Source organism: Petromyzon marinus, chromosome 16 (assembly GCF_048934315.1).
Source record: "Petromyzon marinus isolate PM22_M1 ecotype Great Lakes invasive population chromosome 16, UKy_Petmar_22M1.pri1.0, whole genome shotgun sequence".
Classification (NCBI taxonomy): Eukaryota; Metazoa; Chordata; class Hyperoartia; order Petromyzontiformes; family Petromyzontidae; genus Petromyzon; species Petromyzon marinus.
The window spans coordinates 7,142,026-7,163,223 of record NC_133682.1 but is presented as its reverse complement, the minus strand read 5'-3'; the positions used below and the strand labels follow the sequence as shown (position 1 = coordinate 7,163,223).

The window sequence follows — 21,198 nt, the reverse complement described above, 5'->3', positions numbered from 1 at the left end:
CATCCTGGATTCAAAACTGAATTTTGAAGATCACATTGATTATATTGGTAAAAAGACAAAAAATTAAATTGGTTTTCTGTATCGACACAAGCACTGCTTCCCCCCTTTGTTCCGTTTGAAACTGATAAAAGCTACCATACTGCCTCTATTTGACTACTGTGACATCGTGTATAAATCAGCTCCAAGTACTGTACTGAAGAAGCTTGATTCCATCTATCACTCGGCCTTAAGATTTACATTGAACTGCCCATATAGGACTCACCACTGTGATCTCTACATTGGGTCAAACTAAACATCTCTTAATTTTCGACGGCTTGTCCACCAGATCTTATTTTTTCACGATGTACTTACAACAAAAATCCGCAGACTACCTGCTGGATCTCTCTGTTTCAAAGAACAAATTTAACCTCAGGTCTTCGCTCATTCACCAGCTTCACATTCCCTATTGCCGTACAAAAACTGGAGGAAGGGCCTTTGCTATTGATGCCCCCAGGGTCTTGAATGCTATTGCCAATAAACTACAACTTGAATCGCTACCAATGAGATCTTCTCTCAAAACTGCTCTAGAGTAGTTGTACACCCCTAGCTGCCACTGCTATTCATTGGCGTAAAATAAAATAAAATGTTTCGCTCCGAATGACGCTGCAAAGTATTATCTGTATTTTAATTTAGCGTGCTGATCTTAAAGGTGCATTGAAAAATTTGATACTCCGACTGATGCTTCTGTTGTTGTGGAGTAACTCATGCAGCCAGCTATGGCTCTAGGGTTTGGTGTTACATGTTATTTATTTAGTTTATTGTAAAAAAAAATTAGGTCACAGTCCATATGATCACTGTTACATTGCAACTATGGCTTTATTTTTTGGTGATTTCAAAAACGTTTTTTGGTTTGGACATGTTTGTTTTGTTGTAGTACGGAGTTAGACTGATGGCCTTAATCTAAGTTTTCTTGTGGTTGTTGTTGTTGTTTGACTTGCATCCCACTGGGATTTTTGCACACAGCGTTGGTGTACGGTGTTTTTTCAGCATTATTTTGCTGTTTTTTTCATGGATTTTCTGTTTGCACTGTCACATAGTCACTTTAAGATGTTTTCTTGTTCGTGTTTCTGTTTTTTTTTGTTGTGGTTGCACCCGATTCAAGAGCCGAATGGCTCACAGGGCTATACCAAATAAATAAACTGAAACAAATCCGTTTAATATTGAAATTAATACAGTGCATTATAAATTCTTTATTTATGCTAGAAGAATTCGATGAGCTATGAACCTCTTTTTCACAGACGTCCAAATTAAAGCCATGCTTTTGTTGATATTGTAATGATATTAATTTGCCAGTTGCGCACTCAATGACTATATTCATTCAATTGCCTTATTTATTTTAATACAGCACTACTGCAGCGCATCACTCTGGAAATCCAAATTCTCGAAGTCTTAAGGTCCTGTCGAGAATAATTGTCCATGTTGCCTCTAGTACGGTATTTATACGTGTTGGATGAAACCTCAGTGGTCGGAGAAAACCCACGCTTTGGAGGAGAACCTCCGTACAGATATCCGGTTCTAAGCCTCGTATGCACTGCCACCTAGAGGCACCTCCTTGCCCTGCAGGTGAATTATTAAGAGTTTATTACGAGCGTCCGTACATTTAAAATTACTTTTGGCAATCCGCTGCTAGCTAAAGGCTATCTTTCCCACGCCGTGTGCATCGTTGTGGGGGGGGGGCATTCGATCATACTTCACCAAACAAGTCAGTGCGGGTAGGTGAAGGAGGGGAAGCACGTTGACACGTTGGAGCAGAGTACATAATAGCAGGTACATGTGGAGTAATTGATTTATGCATATTCTAGTTACAGATACCGATTTTTTTTGCCAAACTTGTCATCTATAAATTGATCACACTATTTCCCCCGCCACAAACAGTATCACTGCCGATAAGAATAGGTTTTACCCTTTCTGGCAATAAGACAGGTTTTGATTTAAAGCTTTCGTGACTGCAGGGATTCATATTATTGGTTCTTTTGGTAAAGTCACGTAGAAGGGAAACAATAAAATAATAAAAATAAAAATATATTGTTTTATATTTTTATTATTGTTTTATATATTTATTATTTTATTGTTGCCCTTCTAAGTGACTTTACCGAAAAAAACAATAATATAATAAGACAGGTGTTAAGATGTTCAAACACGAAACTGAAACCTTTTTGCAAGGAATCATGTCTGCATTAACCACATATACTTGTGGTGAACATGAAAACAAACTAAAAAACATGCTCTGCCATTATGTGCATTGTCTTTGAAACTGATTGGTCCACACCAGAGACAGCTTTCTTTAGAGCCTAGTCTCAAACAGTGTTAGATCAGAGGACGCCAAAAGGCGAACAGCACAAAGGGGCTGTCCATAAATGACGTCACGCGAGTTTGGACGATTTTTGACCCTCCCCCCCCGTCGTCACACGGCGTCACAAAAAGTTAGACCCCCCCTCAAATATGACGTCACAAAGCTCTGCCCCCCCCCCCAAAATAAAAGATGCTTCAAATCGCTTTAAACTATTGTCATTGTAGTGCGCATTTAATGTGGCGCTGCACTCTGATGTTATAGGAGAAAACATTTATAAAAAAAGTCTATTTTATTCAGTAGAACGTTTTGTCTATATTTATTTAAAGTTGATGTGACGTCACATGTCTCAAACCCCCCCCCCCCTCGTCACACATCGTCACAAATGTCTGACCCCCCCCCCCCCAGATGCGTGACGTCATTTATGGACGGCCCCAAAGACAATGCACGAAGACAATGTTTTAACATCTTGCCAGAAAGGGGGTAAACACATATTCTTATATTAATAATAAGCGTCATTGCCCGAAACGTCGTGTCCATTCCTATTAGAACCACGATATCTCGCAACTCCTAATCGTTCTTTAACGCGGGGGGCGGGCGGAATGGGGGGGATGGGGGGTGAGGATGGGGGGTGAGGATGGGGGGGGGTGGGATGGGGGTGGGGGGGATGAGGGGGGGGGATGGGGGTGGGGGGGTGAGGGGGGGGGATATGGGGGGGATGGAATGTGGGGGATGGGATGGGGGATGGGGGGGTGGGATGGGGGTGGGGTGAGGGGGGGGGATATGGGTGGGATGGAATGGGGGGGATGGGGGGGGTGGGATGGGGGGGTGGGATGGGGGTGGGGGGGGTGAGGGGGGGGATATGGGGGGGATGGAATGGGGGGAGATGGGAGGGGGGATGGGGGGGGTGGGATGGGGGTGGGGGGGATGGGGGTGGGGGGAATGCGGGGGGGGGATGGGGGGGATGGAATGGGGGGGGATGGGAGGGGGGGATGGGGGGTGGGATAGGGGTGGGGGGGATGAGGGGGGGATATGGGGGATGGCGGGGGGGTTTGAGATGGGGGATGGCGGGGGGGGACGAGATAGGCGGGGGGGGGGGCTGTTACAATGACGACGGCGCGCGTTCAATTTGGTAGTGCGGACAGGCGGCGGCGGCGGAGCTTGCGTCACCCGCAGTGTGGGTGACGCTGTTGCCGGTGGGCTGACGCGTTGTGGACGTCCGCCCCGACGCGCAGCGTCTCCGGAACGGGGAGTCCAACAAGTTACGGAGTCCGCGAGCCGTGCGGCGACCGGGCGCGCTCTTTACTTGACCACATATTAGGCGCTCCACGCCACATGTATTTATTCATAGGCACGCGGTACGAGCGGCAGCGGCGTTGTTGTTGTTGCTGCGTTGCTTACCCATGTTGTTGCGTTTTAAGCTGTGCGCATGGATGATTTTAAAGGCTGTGGGGGGACCTCGATTGCGATCCGGAGCAGTCTTTTGTGCAACGTCCGCCGTAGCTTCTTGCTCGCCGCTGTAATCTCGCGTTAACTAAATAATAATAACAACAATCTTTCGTCGCGTTCGTCATGGACGCATCGGCAGGGTTCTAATAATATCGCGCGGGGCGGCGGGGTTTCAATGATCGTTCAGATCCAGACGTCGTCGCGCTGATCATCGCAATGATGTGAGCAGGAGGAAGAGCAAGAGGAAGCACTTCAAGCCTCCTTAAGACCAAACAGTAGATGCATTCTCGGAAGGGGGAGATCTTTTGTTGTTGTGGTGTTGTTGATCTGGTCCGTGCAACTGCGTGCACACAACACAACAGTGTAAGCGTCGAGGATTTTTTTTGTCCCCTCGGCGTTTATCCGAGATTAATCATTAATCACACCTCGATCATCCGAAGCATCGGCGAATAAGCAAGTGGCGTAGTGGTGTTAATCGGCAAGGACGTACAGGAATCAACATCCCCCCCTCTTGTTGTTGTTGTGGTGGTGGCGGGCGGGCAGCCCGTGACCATCAGGGGGCTCTGAATCTGGCAAGAGAGGACCCACGACGACTGTTCAGCCTGGTAAAGAGCACCAGGCAAAGAGGATTTAAAGGACGAAGAACTCCCTCCCTGCCTGCCCTCCTCCTCCCCCCCCACCCCGGGGTGTCAGGATCTGTGTGAAGAAGAGGGAGGAGGAGGAGGTTAGGGGAGAGGGGTGGTGGAGCCGGGCATCTCTTACCGCTGCGGTAGAGCAGAGCCATCTGGCCATAGTGGCCATCTGGCCATTGTAGCCCCCCACATCTGTTTGGGGAGGAGCAGTTCGGCTCTGCCGGAGAGACCTGGGACTGTAGTGGGAGGGGGGGGGATGGGGATAGCTGCTGAGTACCACGGACTCGGATAGCATCGTGGTGAGAAGATAATCTTTGTGAAGAGGACAAAGGCCCGGGGAGAAGCCGCCATCCCCTGGCTACCGCCGTGGATTTGTGACCGTCTGGAACGTGCGGAGACGGACCCTGGAGCAAGACCAATCGTCCCACCCCCCCACACACAATCTCGTGGAGTGGCCGAGGACGCGGTAAGAGCCTCCTGGCCGTGTGCGGTCTGCATCCGGGTAGAGAATGTTGTGATGGTGTTGCTGCTGCTGTTGGAGGTGGTTGTGGTATAGCGGTGGTGTACGTGGTGTTGTTGGAGATGCCAATTCGTTGTGACTCGGGAGCCGACAGGTGAGGGTGGTGGTGGTTGTTTTGTAGGTGGTGGGTGTTGGTGGTTATCGTATCGGATGGTGCTGATGTTGGGGATGGAGGTGGTTGTTAAAGAGGTGATGGTGGTGCTGCTGCTAGAGTTGTGGGGTAAATATTAGCGCGCTGTGCCACGACTCCGGCCACACGAGTTCGATTCGACTATCTGAACCGGTCCTGAGCCTCCCCTTGGTCAACTCGGCCTCAGTGAATACCCTGGGGAGACAAAGGCGGCCGGGCGGGGCGCTGGACACCCACCCCCTCGTGTGCCGTGCCGGCCTTCATAGATGCTCGCTAACATCACTTACTCCAACAATCTGTTAAGGCTACACGGGGGAGGTGGGGGGGGGTCTTTGTTAAAGAAAGTGCATGTGTGTGTAGCCACGAACCCAGCGAGATCCTACTTTAATTCCCGCTCACGACCAACAAACCAGTGGCGAACAACTTTAACCGGCCCTGGGCCCCTCTCGTAGGTAATCTGGGTCTTGAATGAGTACCCCGTGCGATATGGAACAACAAAGGGGGCCTCGTGTGCTTGCTGGTCACCCATTCCCCTCGCGTTTGCCGTGCCGGCCTCCATAGATGCTCGCTAACGACACTTGCCCCTTATAGTCTGTTAAAGCTACGTGGGGATGGGCGGGGGGATCTTTGTTTTTAAAAGTTACAGGTGGCGTTTTTGGTGGTGGTATTGGAGGTGGTGGGCCCAGGATCCGGGCCGTGGTGCTGATGGACGGTGCTGTTGCTGTAAGTGGCGCGGTAGTGTTTTTCAGAGATTGTGGATGGTTGATGGTGGTTGCGGTTCTTCCCAGGATCGGACGGTTGCTGGTAGTGGAGTTCCTGGAGGAAGCGGTGTTAGAGGAAGTGGAGGTGGAGGAGGAGGAGCAGCAGCAGCAGACGACACAATGGCGGGCCTGCTGTGCCGTCTGCTTGCCGCCGCCTTGCTGAGCCCCGCCGCGTGGCCCGGCGCCTCCTCGGCCACCGACAAGGAAGAGTCGTGGTACACGGCCTTTGTGAACATCTCCTACGTGGAACCCGACAGCCGGGAGCCACGCTCGGAGCGCACAGAGTGCGGCCGCTACGGGGACGACTCTCCCAAGGTGGAGGCCAGGGGCATCTTGCTGGCCCCCACGGGAGACCGCTCGGCCTGCGACCCGGCCACCACCCGCTTCAATGTCCCGGTGCTCCCGCCGTCATCGGCTCAGCAGCTGCAGCAGCAGCAGCAGCAGAACCATGGACCAGGGCAACGGCTGCGGGCAGGTAGCGGTGGTGGTTCTAAGGCTGCCCCTGTGCCATGGGTGGCACTGATCTCCAAAGAGAACTGTTCGGTGCGGGACAAGATTCTGCGCGCCATGGCGTACAACGCCTCAGCTGTGGTGATTGCCAACGGGCCCGGCACGGGAAACGAGACCACGGCCATGCACCACAAAGGTAGAGTCGGTGCTTCTCTAAATATGTCCACAGGCAAGGGAAGGTGGTGGCGGCGGTGAGGATAGTGGCAGATACGGCTTCGGCGAGTCGCTTTACTGTAGTGGATGGGCAGGTATCTGTTTGGTGGGCAGATCTCGGTTTGGTGGGCAAGTATGGGTTGGGCAATATGGCATGGGTTGTGTGAGCAATTGCACTCGAGTGTGTGGGTAGGTATGGGTTGAGTCACTCAATGGGCAAGTATGGGTGGGGTGGGTGTGTGTTGAATAAACAGGATTGGGTTGAGTAAGAATGTTTGAGGTGTGTGCAGTTATGAATTAGGTGAGCAAGTACTGTACTCAATTCGTTGGATGAGCAGGTATGGGTTTGGTGAGAAGTTGGACTGTAGTGGGTGAGCAGGATGGTGACGTTGGAAAATAGTCAGGTTTGATTGTGATAATTATAAATCCATTTCGTACCACGTGAAAAATTTGTGCAGCCAGTCGCGAAGAAAAGTCAGGGGTGAGCTTGTACACAGGTATGCAATAATATAGTGGGTGGGTAGACATTCCTTGGATGGGCGGTGTTAGCAGAGTATGGTATTGGTTTAAAAGGTAAGTACGAATTGGATGGGCAACCTAAGAAGGTGTGATAGTTGGGTAGCCAAATATGGGCAAGTATGGATGGGGAGACAATCAGGCTGGCACGGTGGGTTAGTAGGTGTGTTTTGTGTGGATGGTATATGTTCAGTTAGTATGTCTGGGCAGGTTTTGATTGCTGCGGAATACATGTTAATAAAGGTTAGACGGTTGGAAGTCACGATGGTTCAGGGATGGCCTGAGGTTTGTTCTGGGACTGGCATCTCAATTATTTTTACAATTGTAATATAGCAAGAAAGACGTTTTATTTATTTAGTTTTTGCCTGTTTATATTTCCATGACCATCCTAAATATGATGTGCTGGGTAAATAGCCCTTGGGCTCCCAACACTCGGTTTTTGTCTCAGTGCACATGTAGCAGATGCCCACTGATTAGCACCGGCGTCACCACCACCGTTATTTCAGACGCATTGCAAGCATTTATTAATATTATTATACAGACACTGTTGTTACCGCTCATCTAGTGCCTAGGCTGAACACACGCGCAGCCCAAGTCACGTGAAGGACAGAATAACTTCAGCCCCGGCGCACGTCAGAGCTTTTTAGTACTTGCGTCAAAGAAAAACCTCAGTGAGGTGGTGTGTTTGGGGAATGAGTTTGATGCAACTGGATAGGATGCTAGGGGCCCAACTGCGTTGTTTTTTTCCCCTTCAAAAGTACTGTCTCTCCTACTTGATACTCGGTCAAATTCTAAATGATTTACCAGGTTGTACAGCCTATTTCATTGCCAGGGCTTGTTCATAACAAAAACAGGTTTTGCCTCGAAGCAATGCAAACCTGTTTATTATTTGCCATGTATGTTTGTAATATTGTTATGAGTGCAGGACGACTTATACGTATTATTTTAGCCAGCAGTGTAGCCGTAGGAACAAGAGTTTCTCTCTTGCCAGTGGCATGTGCATTATTTTTGTGCACTCAACTTTTACATCCAAATAATTAACCATAATTTGTTTAAAATCCCCGTTCGTAGTGGAGGCAGTGCCACTACTTTCAACATCCAGCACCAGTTGCACAATGCTGTTGTCGGCTCCACAATCTTCCCAAACTCCCTATGACACAATTTAGTTTTGGCAAGAAGCCAAACGTTATAGGTAAGAGAGTTATGGGATGCAAGGTACAACATTGATGCAGTGCCACCTTTAATTAAAATACGTGTGTGAAAAATTATTATATGATTTTTATCTACAGGACAGCCAGTCCAGTACATGGGTTGTCTTTTCATTGAAGTCCATTACGATGTTGATATCGAAGGTAATGTATTCTGAGAGTCATAGCTCTATTGATGCTTGTCGCTGGTGGGTGGAGCTTTGCCTTGAAAGGTTTTGGGTTTCTTTCTTGTTATTTTGATTTCTTAAATCTTTAGAGCCGCTGGAAGCACCGCAATTCATTTCAGTGATCTTCAATCTTGGGATTTGGCACCGAGTTGCTGACAGGTTAAATCAAATAAAGCTCAGACGCTTGTCCTGAGACCTTGATGAACATAAGGTAGCGTGACCCACGTTTATATCCAGTAGAGTAAAATGGGCCATACATGTTTACATTGTCAAGAATGGAGATCAAAATCATTTTGTTAACAGCAGGATTTTTTTTTTAAATCGAAGCCTTTTAAAATAACACTTTTTCGTATGGACAATGTTGCTGTACATGCAGCTGCTGTCCATACGAGTCAGCCATGTGCATGCGATGGTCAATTTGAATTGTAATGGAAAACTCTTAAATTACACAATTTACTCCTGCTCATCCAGTCGTGTGCTTGTCTTACCAATGAGTCGAGTTGCAGACATGCTCTTTTCACAAATGCATTGGATACAGCCGGCGCTGGTGCACATAAACGTACATTGTTCTCGCATCTGTCCATAGAATGCACCAGTCAGCAAATGTGCGTGCCAAAAAATGGGCCTTCAGTTCAACCTCGAACTCTTTCTGCTGTTTGCTTTGGGCATTCCATGCTGTGGGGATGGTAATGATGGACTCTGTTGGTCTCTGGTATATATTATTGATTTTCTGTGGATTGAGGAGTGTATGGAATGCTGCTTAATGTCAAGCCAATTTAGTTTGTGGACTTCAGCATTGTGCTTGTTACAGAATAAATTAATCTTAAAGTAAAACAAATTTGGTTAAACGCCGTATTGAGACCAAACATCAAACATGGAGGTGACCGGGTTGCTGACAAATCCGAGCACTGAGCTGGCATTGCTGAGATCCTCGATTAAAATCCAGGCATTTGCCTGTGATTAAACCAGGTTCGCAACTGTAGTAGTGATGTGATGGCCTCGGCCCGGTTACCAATAATTGCACAAAAACCCCATGGCATGAGCTTTTGTTTTGCACTTAATTTATTGCAAAACTCTAGCCCTGGGATTTCCAAATATCACTTTTACTTTAATGCAATGAACGTTGTTCTCAGTGGCAGAGTGACTGGAAAAGGTGTGTGGATCCAGATGTGCCTTGAAGGGATTTCAGAGGTAACTCTATGATGTCCGCTTCTGTGCCTTGGGCCAGTCTCAAACATGAAGGGTTGCAATGCTTTGCAAGGGATCCGAAAATTGAATCATCATCTCTTGACATGATGTTCATAGCACAATCTCCTGGGAGGGGAGGGGGGACACAAAAACACAATAAAAAATAGATCGCCAAGCCTTCTCTCAGCAGTTTGGCCAACACAACTGAGCATGGCCCCATCATTGTAGAGGGAAAAATAATTTTAAAAAAACAAATGCCATGTAAATTTTAAAATGTATGTTCGTTGGTTGAACACTGACCAGCAGTTGATTGGAACGTACGTGAAAAGTACCCCCAGCTGCGAGTCTTTTAAGAAGAATTACAAAAAAAATCCAGCAAGTGATTTTAGCATACTTTCAGATTTTTCTCCCTCACTCAACAAGCTCACCGATTTCAAAGTGCATCGACCACATGGCTACAACATGGCATTGTCGTAGGGTACGCATGGCATGCTTCCATGTGTTATACCCAATTCAGTTCTTGCATGCAAACGTGTGCAAGGGAACAATTGCTTTACATGGAGTTTGATGTAAAAGAAGGATTTATTTAGCTTTAAGCAGGCACGTGGCACCAACCTTAGACTGATTGGTGCAGTATTTGTAATTACCCATTTAAAAAAAACATTTGAGTGATGCCTCTCAGGCAGATGTATGCTATCTTTTGTTTAAATGTTATTTTTCTGTAAATGATAAGAAAGCCATGGGACGTGTTTGCCAGTATCAATATATGAAAAATAAGAATAGGTTTTACCCTTCCTGCCAGTAAAACGTGTGTTAAGATTTTGCAATACCAAATAGATACATTTTTCAAGGAATCAAGACTGCATCAACCACACGTACTTGGGGTGAACATGCAAACAAACATGCTCTGATAATATATGGCATTGTCTTTGAAACGTATTGGCCTACACAAGAGACAGCCGTCTTTCTGGCCTAATCTCACCAGTGTCAGACCAGAGAATGCCAATAGACGAACAGTTTGGTGTTTGAACATCTTAACATCTGTTTATTGCTATAAAGACTAAAACCTATTTTTATTTTTCATAACAAGAGACCCATCAGGTCTAAAACAAGGCTGTGTGCATTATACACGAAGTATGGCGATGGCACGTGACGTGCCAGGCGTGATGCGAGAACCAATTTAATGGTCACAATCACTCCTTTTGATGACTTTTGTGTAAACATAATTATTGCTAATGTTTTGCATTCAGGTGACTGCAGTGTGCCCCCTTCTTTCCTACAGCATGTGAACCAACAGCAGCAGCAGCAAGCTATAATTCCGTGTTGTGGCTCAAATGGCTTGGGGTGTTGCAGAATGTATTTTGGCTGCACAGGCGTCCAGTGGGCGATTGTTCACAGTGCGGGTTGACAGTCTGGACTTCACCCCACAGTCACAGTTAAGGGAATCTCTTGTTTGTATTTTTTTTATGAAGGATGTAACCATAACATTTGTTCGTGTATATGCAGTGCATAAAATGATAGTGTGTGCAGGCTTGCGATTTTCCTGCTCAGGAGGGTAATCTGGCCTACCCTTTTTATTGTGTGATTTTATTTTATTGATTTGTTATTTTATTCTCATTCTACGTGACTTTTTCCCGAAAGAACCAACGAAGACTGGCCTACCCTTTCATGCCAGCCAGATGTCTTGGAGGAGGTGGGAGTACCCACACTTTACCCCACCACTCGCGACCTGCTGATCAACCGTGGTGTTGTAGTCATTTACAGTATACTGATGGGTGGACAATGACGGGGGAGTTTTAATAAACGTACCAATTGTATCTAACATACATTTACGTACGTGTATACAAATGCTCTCTTTGTGTGGCTCGGCAAACATTTCTTCACATGTCAGTGAAACGCGTTCTCAAGCATCTCCTTCGTTTTATTGGCCTGTTCAATTCTGACTGCAAGTCCTCACCTTGAGAGTTTAAAAGTGTCCACACACAACCATCGTGGTGGCCAAAACACCCTTGTGCAGGCTGGCTCTTTTAATTAACAGAAATTGTGTATACTACCAAAATTTTCACTGTAAAATCTGTCAGTAGCCATCTCATGGCAGGACAGAGAACTGAGATGGGGTACACCGCCGCGTACTGTATCATTCCGCGTACTGTATCATTCCGCGTACTGTATCATTCCGCTTACTGTATCATTCCGCGTACTGTATCATTCCGCTTACTGTATCATTCCGCTTACTGTATCATTCCGCTTACTGTATCATTCCGCGTACTGCATCATTCCGCGTACTGTATCTAACCGCTCGGCCGCACAGCTCAAGTAAGTAAATCGTTGACCGCTCACAAACCGCATTATAGCGGTGCATTCCGTGTTATAACGGGCGCGTTCCGCGTTGTACAAAAAGTGTTCCCACATAGACGAACCGTGTTATCGTGAAAACGCGTTAAGCGAGGACTTGCTGTGCTTGCACCGTGTGGCTGAGTGGTATGATACACTACGCGAAATGATAGTACTCGGTGGCGTACTCTCATCTGAGTTCTTTGTCTCACCATCTTACCGTACCTACATACAGGAATACCTTACACTTTCGTCTGGTTAGGGACCCAGAGCATGGACGAATGTCAAAGCAGAGCCTTTACTTAGCTTGCAAATTTATTTTGGCCGCGAAAAACGTACATGGAAATAACTCAAGTAAATAATAAAACATACATGCAAATGGGTTATTTTAGCTTTACAATCACCACACTTAGGACCCATTATGAAAATATTAAAGCACAAACATAACTATTTTACAGTAATCACAAAAATAAGCACAGTATGAATACTGTACACGTGTTTTATAATCACGAAAATAACTATGAACACGGTAGTAGTATACCGTCATCACAAAAATAACTATGAATTGTTTACAGGACAATCAAATAAATAAGTAGAGTATTAATACTATATGAATAAACACAAATGTAATAGATGCTCGCTGAACGACTTCTACTCGGAGACCGAACGAAAAAGACGGCGCGTGGCGTGAACGTCGTGGAAGGTTTGGGGACGAAATCGGACGAAAGAGGAAAGCCGCGTGGACGAAATTTGAAATGTGGTTAGAATTGAAAAAGGCCGAAATAGCGAAATGACGGAAGTCAAGTGGACGAAAGTCAAGGTATCACTGTACAGCGTATCTTGCCTTCTTATGGAAAAATTATTTTCGCTGAGCGCAGCACTTCAGGAACGCGTGTGCCACGTTCAACGAGGAATTGCTACGTGTTTTATTTACAGCACAAGAGATGTGAAGATACATGCTGCTGTGCCTGGTCTCAAGTGGTGAAAGCGGAGCCGTGTTTTATTACATGGTGACACCACGACAGGACGTTGGTGGTGTGATGTTGTACGTACTTCTTACTGTTGACAAGTCATACTTTGCTTGTTGCCCCATCCTGCCGGAGCGAGTAAGATCATTTTCGTGTGACCCTAAAGTCATCCTTAGGGAGACGCTCGCTCCAATTTACAATAATCTCGTGCAGGTATTTGAAGATGAAACAGGTGATTTTGCCCTCAGCATTTCCACGATTTCAAATGTGCACTTCTGGTGGCATAGTCATCTCATCATCGTGGCCTTAACATTTAAAGTATAGAGTGAATAACATGTATTACTTTGCTTTTCGGTCTAGCACTTTCGTGCACTCGATGTCAAGTACAGAAAGAAGACGGGAGCTCTGAAAATAATCCCATTGTGAAAATGATGTGACCTTTCTGTGCAGTCATGCTCAACACATTTCACAACCCATCACACTGTGCAAAACATCAGTGACTTTGCAGGTTTTCCACAAAAGCATCGATATGGTGGGTGGAGGTGGGCTGCTGAAACCAGCAACTGGTCCCCCAGATTGGCCGTGCCACCAACAACACATCCCTCCTCATTTCGTCTGCAGACACGGGCGAAATCGTGGTCATCATGGTCACGGAACTCAAGGGGAGAGAGATGATGTCTCTGCTCGAGCGAAACATCACGGTCATGGTGCACGTCACGGTGGGCACGCGCAACGTGCAGAAGTTCGTCAGCCGGACGTCGGTGGTGTTCGTCTCCATCTCGTTCATCGTGCTCATGATCATCTCGTTGGCGTGGCTCGTCTTCTACTATGTCCAGAGGCTACGCTATGCCAGCGCGCGCGACCGCCACCAGGTGCGCTCCAACGTCACCCTCGATGCGACACCCAACACGGTTTGGCGACGCGCGATTAAACTAAAACTATTTTTTGTATTTTACCAGGCAAGGCTCAACCTGGTTATCGCAAATGATAGCTCGACGAAGCGGCTTATCGTATGGAAATTTAAAGGAACACATTCGCCCCAAACGCCGGTATGGGCGGGGCAAAAATATTGTTTGTTTTCCTCGACCATTTGCATTGTTTTGTGATTATTTTTTTTAAACCGTTTGGGTTCAAAGGAAACCTGCACTGGCTGGGCTTGTCTCATTAGACGCTACAACATTGTTACGCTTGCCAGATTTCCAAGCGCGTGTTTATTTTATTGGCTGCTGCTCGTGAATGGTTTCTTCATTCATGGCATGGGCACGGATATAAAGGGGGGGGGGGGGGCGACAAAAACACCGAAAGATTTGACTGCGGCGACCACCCCTTTGCTAAAAGCGTCACGGTCGGTTTTCGTCACATTTCGGAGACTTTTTGCTGCACCAAAAATACATGTTTTTTTATAGCTGAACACGTCATTGTTTCATGGCCTACTCGTACATTTGTGTGTAATTACCCTTCCATTCAAAGCCAACTGTCGTAAAGTTGGAATGAAAATATTTTTAGTAGTCTAGAGTTTCTCAAGAGCTTGAAATTTAACACAAAACTGAAATCTCCCCCCAAAAATGAACACCTGGGTGTTAATATTCTGGTGGTACAGTGTACTCACAGTGCTGTGTATACAGACAGATGCATATATTTATTTATATGTGGTACCCGACGTGTAATCCCTGGTACTTACAATAGGCAGCTTATGCGAATCTCGCCGAGCAGACCACGTGGAATCTCGGGGAACAGGGGTTTCTCAATGGGTCATAAATAGTGACATCAATGGCGACTCCTATGCCACTCGAATGTGTAGGGTTGTGTCTGCAGACAGAATTTTTAACCTCTTGCGATCTTAGACTGTGCCAGCGTGTGGGTCGAGATGTGCCTCAAAGGACCGCATTTGTCTGTGCGTCGCAGAATTGGGGGCACGTTGGACACAGGCCGTCTCTAGCCAACAGTCTGCCCCTTTGGGTTACAGTTAACTTTGGCGGGTATGCAGGGCAGCATATATTAATGGCTGAAGCGCCAAATTGATCCTTGAACACGTTGGCAAGTTTGTGCGTTTTTGCTCTCGTTTCTAATGGATGGACGTCCAAGAAAAAAACCTGAATTTAAAATGCACAGCAACAGTGCACATTTGCTGCCGGAAGTGTTTCATATGTGACCTGTGAATGGGTGCTTCGTTTGTTCACAAGGCTGGTGAGTGTTTTTTGTTTGTTTAATTTGTGTGTTGTGTCCATGCAATTGTACAGAGGAGACTGGGAGATGCTGCCAAGAAGGCAATGACTAAACTTCCACTGAAAACCATCAAGAAAGGGGATCAGGCAAGCATTCAGCAACAGATTTGGTGTTGTACCATAAGTGCATGAAAAAATCAATACAGGGTGCTTCAAAAAAATTGTTAACGCTTACATGGGAAAAATCGGATAACACGCCGTAACATGACAACAAATGTATGTTAAGAGCTTCAAAAAGTAAGTCTCCACTTGATCGCCATCATTGTCAACACACGCCTGGAATCTTCTCCAAGTGGTCTCCAGAACCCGGAGGCACATTTCTTGCAGTATTGTTGCAAATTCTCGGAAGTGTCAACATTTTTTTGAAGCACCAGGTATATAATTCAGCACGTCTTATTTATAAATCGCAAAGCATGCCTGTATAATGTACTACTGGGCCCAAAGAAGCATTTGGCCATTAAAACACTGATATGTTGTGTACAATCAACATCACTTAATACGATATCCAAATGCATGAGTTGTACATTTCCAGCAGGATATTATTAAAGCAGTCTCTTTGTTAGTGTTCAGTGTGTTTTAAAGATGACCTTTTTTCATTAGCCTACCACTGCTGCTGCAGCTATTTATTTATAACTCCCCTGCCATTAAAATCGGCAAGCCAAGGGAACCTGCCCCAGCAGGGTATGGTCCTTGTGAAATATCGGGAAACACAACTCTGTCTTAACAATTTGACTGGCATTAACAGTGTTGGAGAAAAGAAAAAAAAACTCAAGTCTGCTGAAATGCCATCTGTAGGATGAGCCGCTATTAATCTGTGTGCGTCAAGAATGCTGTCCTCGCACACGGCAATCAAACTGAGAGCCGCTGTCTAATCCTTTATGCTTTCGGAGCAAAGGCCTTTGTGGGCTTTTCACATGTAGAATTGTCCCAAAATATTTAAGTTATTTTTATTTTGTCTTCCCCCTGACTGCCTCGAAACTGACTGTAGGAAACGGAACCTGACTTCGACAACTGTGCAGTTTGCATTGAAGGTTACAAGCCCAATGATGTAGTACGGATATTACCTTGCAAGTAAGTTTACACACTGGCTCCACACAGTCGGGTAACCCCAGTGTTTCCTGGAAAATATTCACAATGCTCCAACTGTGGCCCAATATACATTTATAAACATGTTTAAAATAATGGATAGTTTTGTTCTTGGCCACGGCTAGCATCAGTGACGAGTAGTATCTGGATTAGTCCCGGGCTCTCCACTAAACCCAACCTTTACTGACCGGCCTGGTGAAGTATGATTAAGCAACTGCCTTCACTAATACAGCATGGGGAGTAGGCCAATGATTGGTAAATTGTTCTAATAATTTCCTTGGTAATGTGTGCAGTTTTCATTTGTTACTTTATTTCAAGCCCGAACAGAATACGTTCACATTCCTATAGATATGTGCCAAGGTTCGATGTTCCAGGCAACGTGGCTCAGCCTGTTTGAAGTTTTGCTAATGAGAAGATGTCACATTCAAGAATGTCATTGACACTGGTGACCTCACACCAATACGTTTTAATACGTCAATGCAATGATGTCTCCAGAGCACCACAAACTGAGCAGCTGACCTTGGTTTTAAAGTTTTTGTCATTAACAAAGCATTACTCTCACGTCAGTGCCTGGAGCAAACATCCTTGGTGCGAATCTACCAAGAGATATTTTTTAGGTTGTCTTCTTTGAATACTGAACAATCTAATTATATTATGAACCCGATAAGATAAAAATATACACAGAATGGATAAGTGGTGCAATAATTTTTCCACCCAGTGGTAAGCGCACAGTGCTATGAACCCGGCCACTGCTAACATCAGTGGCGAGTGATATCTGAACCGGTCCCATAGCCTACCATTCACAAAGCCGCACTGACAAGGGTGATGAAGTATGGTCAACAACACCCCTATCACCAAAAGGCCCGGGGAGGTCTTCAGTGATGTCTAAACCAGTTCAGGGTCCCCGCTATGACCCTAACCCGCACTGACCAGCGTCGCCCAGTGTGATCAAACCAAACCGCACAACCAACGTGGCATGGGGGACGGCCTTCATCCACAAGTGGATTGATGAAGATCTGCAAGTGATTTTGTTTGAAGCTGGACGGCACTGACCTCTCGCCTCCCCCACACCCGCCTCCCTTCCACATGTGCCTCGCTGATAGACACCTGTTCCACAAAGCGTGCGTGGACCCCTGGCTGCTGGACCATCGCACGTGCCCCATGTGCAAACTCAACATCCTCAAGGCTCTGGGCTTCCCCGTGAGTGCCTTTCCCCCTTTGTCCACCGACATTCGCAGCATTGATAACAAGTCGAGTGTCTCTGCTCAAATAAACAAGGAGCTTGCCAAATGATTCTGTTAAATTAACAAGAGACCCTGGCCAGAATTCCACATTCCTGTGTGTGTGTAGCACTACTACTGTTGACTTACCACAAAGTGGTGCTCATACCTACTATAATCACCTAGGAATGTCTTCAACGCTCGTGACGTCACTCCACATCGACCAGCCCCCTTCATTAATATTCATGAGCAGGTGACATCCTCCAAATGGACACCCCCTGCCATTATTATTACCTACTGAGTCAAGAATGTCTGTGTAATGCTCATGACGTCACACCAACCAGCCCCTCTCATTAATAATCATGAGCAGGTGACGTCACTCCACATGGAGCACCCTCCCCCCTCATTAATAATCATAAGGTGACGTCCTCCAAATGGACAACCGCCCCCCCTCCATTCATAATAATTAGTGGCTGACGTCACTCCACACGGGGGGCCGAGGCGCCTCCTCCCCCCTAGGCGTTAAATTACAACCCTCACGTCACGCGATCTCCGTAACGCTATTGAGACATCAAAGTAAAAAGGACGTCAGGCTGAACAAAGGATTATAACCTTTAAATGAAGTAAGTCTGTGTCACCGCGGCATTACAAATTGCACACGAATGGATGCAATGGATATCACGTCGCGGTCTGCTTTTCGTTTGCAAGTTTCAAATTTACTGCAATACACCTGTCTCCTTGGACGGGCAAAAGGCTAGTTTAATACAATCATTGATAGGAGTGTAGCATATTATCATAAATGGGTGTGGTGTGGGGGGAAACCGCTGTTGCATCATGATCAGTGCACTTCGCTATGAACCCAACGACCTGACTTCAGTTCCCCGATGCGACCCACATTGACCAGCGTGGTGATGCATGGTCACGCAACAGTCCGCAGCCGAAAGGCACCGGGAGGCCTTCATCCGGCAGTGGATTGACAAACGGCTAAATGTTATTATTGAAGTTGAACAATGCATTCATCGATTCATATCAGAATATGTATTTATAGTGAAGGAATCCAATGAGCTACATGGTTATTTTTCACAGATGTCCATATCGATGAATGCATCGCATGGCATGTGAGAATTTAATCCGTGTGTTGTAATTTATGTTGACATTGGAAACCCTTGCTGAGTTTCCAGATTATTTTAGCAGGCTTCCGCGTTCATGATGTTTGGTAATTTAAATTCTAGTATTGTTGGTTTTTCCCAAACACATGCTGCATTTTTAATAACGGAAAATATACGCTCCATTGCAAATACCATCAAACTTGATTCAAGTTGGAATGGAATCAGCTGGAGGTAAATTGGTTTCAAAATATTACGTTAAACGTATCGCAAATAAATGACTTGGATGGGCATCAAGGCATGCAGCACCAGTTGCCTTTCAAGTTGGCTTCAATTTCGAGCTCAAGACGACTCCATGCTGCCGGTCGACTGATCATCAGGTTCTGCTCTGCTTTCAAATTTGCCAGATACCTCTGTGTCCCATATTACCCCCCATGGAAAACAACACTCCACCCTGTATCAGTTGACTCCTTATGAATAAATGATTCATTCATTCACCCGCTCATGAAAAGAAAAAAAATTACCTTATCACCGCCCCCCCCTCCCTCTGCTTCACAGACGAGTCCTGAGCCGGGGGAGGAGCTCCCTCCGCCGGCAGTGGGTGTGTCCGCCATGGCGGCGCTGGCAAATCGCAACGCGCACGAGGGCGGGGCGGCGGGCGGCGGGGCGATGGCGGGCATCGGCAGGGTGCACGGTGGTTACGTCGGCCGAGGGATCGGCGGCGGAGGAAGCGGCGCCGGCTCGGGCAGCGACAGCAGCCTCAACCTGGAGCCGCCGCAATACGAAGAGGTGGTGCAGGTGGCGCACGTGGAGCCCACGACGCCCTCCACGCCGCACAGCGACGCCGACATCGACTTCCATGGCGAGTTCTCGACGACGTGGTCGTCGTCCGTTGGCCTCATGTCGTCATCGATTCCGTGCGTTCTGAAAGTGGCACCGCGTTCGGTGGCGTCCGTCGGGCAGATCGCGTCTCCCGTAACCCGCAGCACCTCTCGGGTGTCCATCTGATGAACACCCCACGTGCTCTGCTTTACAATAGCCTTGACTGAATCAACTGCGCCATTTCCTGCGGCAAAAAATATTCTATCGTGGTGAAAGCGAATAAAAGTATTTTGGCTTTGCGATGTCATGTGATGGCTTTACATGGTGTTACGTAATTCTTATTCCACTGTGCTTACATATATTATGTACGCCTGCAGTGCCAGAGGATATAAATAACATTAATTTATGGTTGTCGGTAGAGAGAGGCCGGTTTCCCTGTAGGAAACATTGCTTCTCTTGATGTTACAGTGAGGAATATCTTATTTGCAGCGTAAAGACATGTTCTATGCGGGAAAATCACTGCATGACCAAACAAAGGACAAGTGGAGTTCATCGGTAGTACAAACCCCTCACATGCTGCTCTTGCAGCAATTTGTAATGATTTTTTAACAAACATAACTTGTGTGATTGGTGATAAATGACATCACTAACTGGCGCTATTTGCTTTTCTCCATTAGACAATTTTTTCGACGAGACTTTTTATTCTACCAAGTAAGACCCACTGAGCTACAGAGCTCTTTTTCAGACGTGACCTGGCCACAAATAACAGCTCAACGAAGTGGCTTATCACGTGGACATTTATAGCAGCCAAATACTCCAAACGCATGTTTCTAAATGTGGAGGGAAAAACTGGAGGACCCAGAGAAAAATCCACGTGACCAGGGAGAGACCATGTAGACTCCAAATATACAGGTGTCAGGGTCCGTATCAAACCCATGACCTCTGACATATCAGGCAAGGGAGTTAAACATGTCGCCACCGCGTCGCCTCCATTCAATTAACCGTGGATTTCCATTTCCGAACAGCACTGTTGAAACCTTGTGATCCACAGACGACGAAGAACGCCTGGTGAGAGACCGGAGCTCGTCTCAGCCCATCACGGTGGAGATCAGACTGTCTGACATCGACCTCGCCGACCAAAGCCCTCGCGGGCAAGAAATCCTCTCGTGACCGCGACGTCGTGCGAGAATTGGGAGCACTGGGTTCCACTTTTCTTTTTGGGTTGTGGTTTTGTTTCGGTTTTTTTATTTTGATGGCAATGTTAGCACAAGATGGCTGCCACATCTTGATGTACAAAAAATCCCAGGCTGAGGCCGTTTACATGCCTGAAAATCGCGCCTCTGAAATTGTGAACTGCTTCTTTGCTTGTAGAGAGCTACGTATGACTTGTAAATGTAAATTATTGCCGTCGAAATGACGTTGCTGTTTTTATAACTGTGGTACACATGCCGTAGTTAATGTGCTGAGCCAACAGGTCTATGATTCATGCTTAAATATTGCTGTTACCTAGAGATTTTATTGTTTCTATGGTTGAGGTTTGGAGGTTTAAAACGTTTTATTTTATGTGCATTAAACACTTTATTTGGATGGGTAATGCTAAGCTTGTCTCCAGCCAAAAAAATGTCTACTTCTTTGTGAAATATTTGACTGTGAGTGCATTTACACAACTTTTGTTACATTTTATTGGGAATCTAAATAAAATGTTTATGCCCGATCCTTGCCGCTGTCATCACTTAAGTATGCTGAGCTTGCACGGTATAATGTAAGAGAACACGCAGAACAAAATGTACAACTTTTTTGTTATTTTCATTTCACCGAGTCAGGTAAAGGCCACTTGTTCAAACATGTATTAGTGGCATTGCCCCAGAATACAG

The 21,198-nt window shown here is 46.4% G+C and overlaps 1 protein-coding gene across 3 annotated transcripts; it reads left to right on the top strand.

Annotated features, from left to right (window-relative positions):
* Positions 1-3,471: 3,471 nt before the first annotated feature.
* LOC116942912 (RING finger protein 150-like) lies at positions 3,472-21,038 on the top strand. 3 transcript variants are annotated; one of them, XM_032955357.2, is made up of 9 exons: positions 3,472-4,876; positions 5,849-6,467; positions 8,290-8,352; positions 13,487-13,737; positions 15,106-15,177; positions 16,079-16,161; positions 17,280-17,376; positions 19,061-19,364; positions 20,376-21,038. In XM_032955357.2, exons 2-9 carry the CDS (start codon positions 5,942-5,944, stop codon positions 20,492-20,494), a joined length of 1,515 nt encoding a protein of 504 aa, XP_032811248.1. In that variant the 5' UTR covers positions 3,472-4,876; positions 5,849-5,941; the 3' UTR covers positions 20,495-21,038. The 3 variants fall into 3 exon arrangements, with proteins under 3 accessions (XP_032811248.1, XP_032811250.1, XP_032811249.1); XM_032955358.2 differs by lacking the exon at positions 3,472-4,876 and adding an exon at positions 4,923-5,024; XM_032955359.2 differs by lacking the exon at positions 8,290-8,352 and having other exon boundaries at positions 3,476-4,876.
* Positions 21,039-21,198: the final 160 nt, after the last annotated feature.

Bases quoted from the DNA above. Each gene is read 5' to 3' on its own strand.
- LOC116942912 (XM_032955357.2), top strand. From the start codon at position 5,942: ATGGCGGGCCTGCTGTGCCGTCTGCTTGCCGCCGCCTTGCTGAGCCCC. The intron at 13,738-15,105 runs GTGCGCTCCAAC...GCAATTGTACAG, and splicing joins GCGCGCGCGACCGCCACCAG to AGGAGACTGGGAGATGCTGC. The intron at 15,178-16,078 runs GCAAGCATTCAG...AACTGACTGTAG, and splicing joins CCATCAAGAAAGGGGATCAG to GAAACGGAACCTGACTTCGA.